The sequence below is a fragment of the Heterocephalus glaber genome, unplaced genomic scaffold (genome assembly GCF_053883595.1).
Source record: "Heterocephalus glaber isolate CG9 unplaced genomic scaffold, H.glaber_assembly_v1.0 deba00001613, whole genome shotgun sequence".
Lineage (NCBI taxonomy): Eukaryota > Metazoa > Chordata > Mammalia > Rodentia > Bathyergidae > Heterocephalus > Heterocephalus glaber.
In genome coordinates, this window is record NW_028258384.1 from 14,575,106 (window position 1) to 14,576,868 (window position 1,763).

At 41.1% G+C, this 1,763-nt stretch overlaps 1 protein-coding gene across 1 annotated transcript; it reads left to right on the forward strand.

The window, feature by feature from the left end:
- Positions 1-471: 471 nt before the first annotated feature.
- Tgif2lx (TGFB induced factor homeobox 2 like X-linked) lies at positions 472-1,330 on the forward strand. The gene has a single exon (XM_004868888.2). The coding sequence runs from the start codon at positions 610-612 to the stop codon at positions 1,312-1,314; it is 705 nt and encodes a 234-aa protein (XP_004868945.1). The 5' UTR covers positions 472-609; the 3' UTR covers positions 1,315-1,330.
- Positions 1,331-1,763: the final 433 nt, after the last annotated feature.

Sequence of the window (1,763 nt, forward strand, 5' to 3'; positions counted from 1 at the left end):
CTCAGGGCAGCCATGTGATAAAATTAAAATCTACTTTTTTCTTAAAACTTCCTAGAAACATAGAAAAGAGGAATCAGAAAACATGGTACATCTCCTAAATTATTTTATTGAGGTTACTACTAAATACATACTTTGTTTCTAATATGTGTAATGAGCCAGTAAGTCAATTATAAGGAGGAAGCAAGGAAGAGCAGTACGAGAAGACAATCAAAAGGAAAGAAAATAGTCTCCCATTTTGACTAGCAGAAATAGACTTTGTCAGTTAATGCAAACTGGTGACAACATCAAAGATACAAAATTCTAGAAAGCTATAAATGGATAGAATGAAAACACGTGCCTTTGAAATTACTGAAAAAGCCCAGGAACAGTGTGGAAAAGGTAAACCAGGATGTGGGGGAGGGGCAGTTCATGCGCAGCTTAGGCAGGATCTGAGGTCACAGAGGCAGTAGGCTCAGGCCTTAGCAACAGTGTTTACCTGCTTGGGAAGCAACAGGAGAAACTTCCTTTTGAAAAACTTTCCAAGCCTTCTTCATTGGCTCTTGCAGGCCTACTTTAGTCCTACTCCAATAGTCTCTGATTTCCAAGACACTGAAGGTAAGCCTCTGGAACATGGAGGATGCTGAGGAAAGTCCAGCAGAGATCCAAAGTCCGAATCAAAGCACTTCAGTCACTTCAAGAAATAGCACAAGGATAGACGAGTGTCTTATTTCACCAGAGAGCAAGAGACAGAAGAAAGCCTACCTGCCATCCGACTCCGAGAAGGTTCTCCGTGACTGGCTCTATGAGCACCAATTTAATGCCAATCCATCAGAGGCGGAAAGGCGAATGCTGTCAGAACAGAGCAATTTATCTTTTCTACAGATCACCAATTGGTTCAAAAATGCCCGCAGATGCGTTTTCCCGGAAATGCTGCAACAGAATGTAAATGACTCCAAACACCAAATAGACAATGATGCTGATGAAACTCAACCACCAAACACCGATTCTTCTATTCTGGTCCAGGCAGGCCCCGGGGACCCCGACAAAGTTGAATGCCTGCCCCTGTCTCCATTGCCAAGAGGCCAGGAGTCAGGAAAGAAGCTACCGGATCCAGAGCCTTCCCCAAGCCAGAAGCTCATCATAAAAGGCCCCTTGAACGAAAAGATCGAGGTTTTCACCAGTGAGCCCTTGGCTTTTCCCGAATCTGTGTGGCCAGAGGAACATGAAGATTTCAGCAACTTCTACATCCTGGTCAATGCAGCTGAACAAAAAGCAGCCGAGCTACAGCTGCAGAAGAAACAACAACCCAATCCACGATTTCTCCAAAATAAATAAATAAATAAATAAATAGCTCTAGTACTCAGTCTGTTGACAACGTGGTATGTTTGTTTATGCTCACATAAGGTAAATTGTGTATTTTCCTTCCAAAGAGACATCTTTTCCTCTAGGACTTTAATGAGAACCATTGTTCCCTATTGGAATACGCATTTGCAACTTATTGTAATGCTTCCAGATTGAACACACTAGCCGTCATGATGAAGACTTCAATACATTTTTCTATTTGTTAATCTTTCTCGTGCATTTAAAATCTGCATTCAGACTAATATATCTGAGATTAGACACTATGCTGAGTCTTTGGAAAAAGATACTTTTGGCTTTTCTAGCAAAGTTTCTTTATTTCAGGTTTCATGCAGATGCCAATTCACTCTCTTCCTCTCCTTATAAACTTCCATATGTGCTAGCATGAATAATATGAAAGAACAGTCCTATAAAATATGGATATA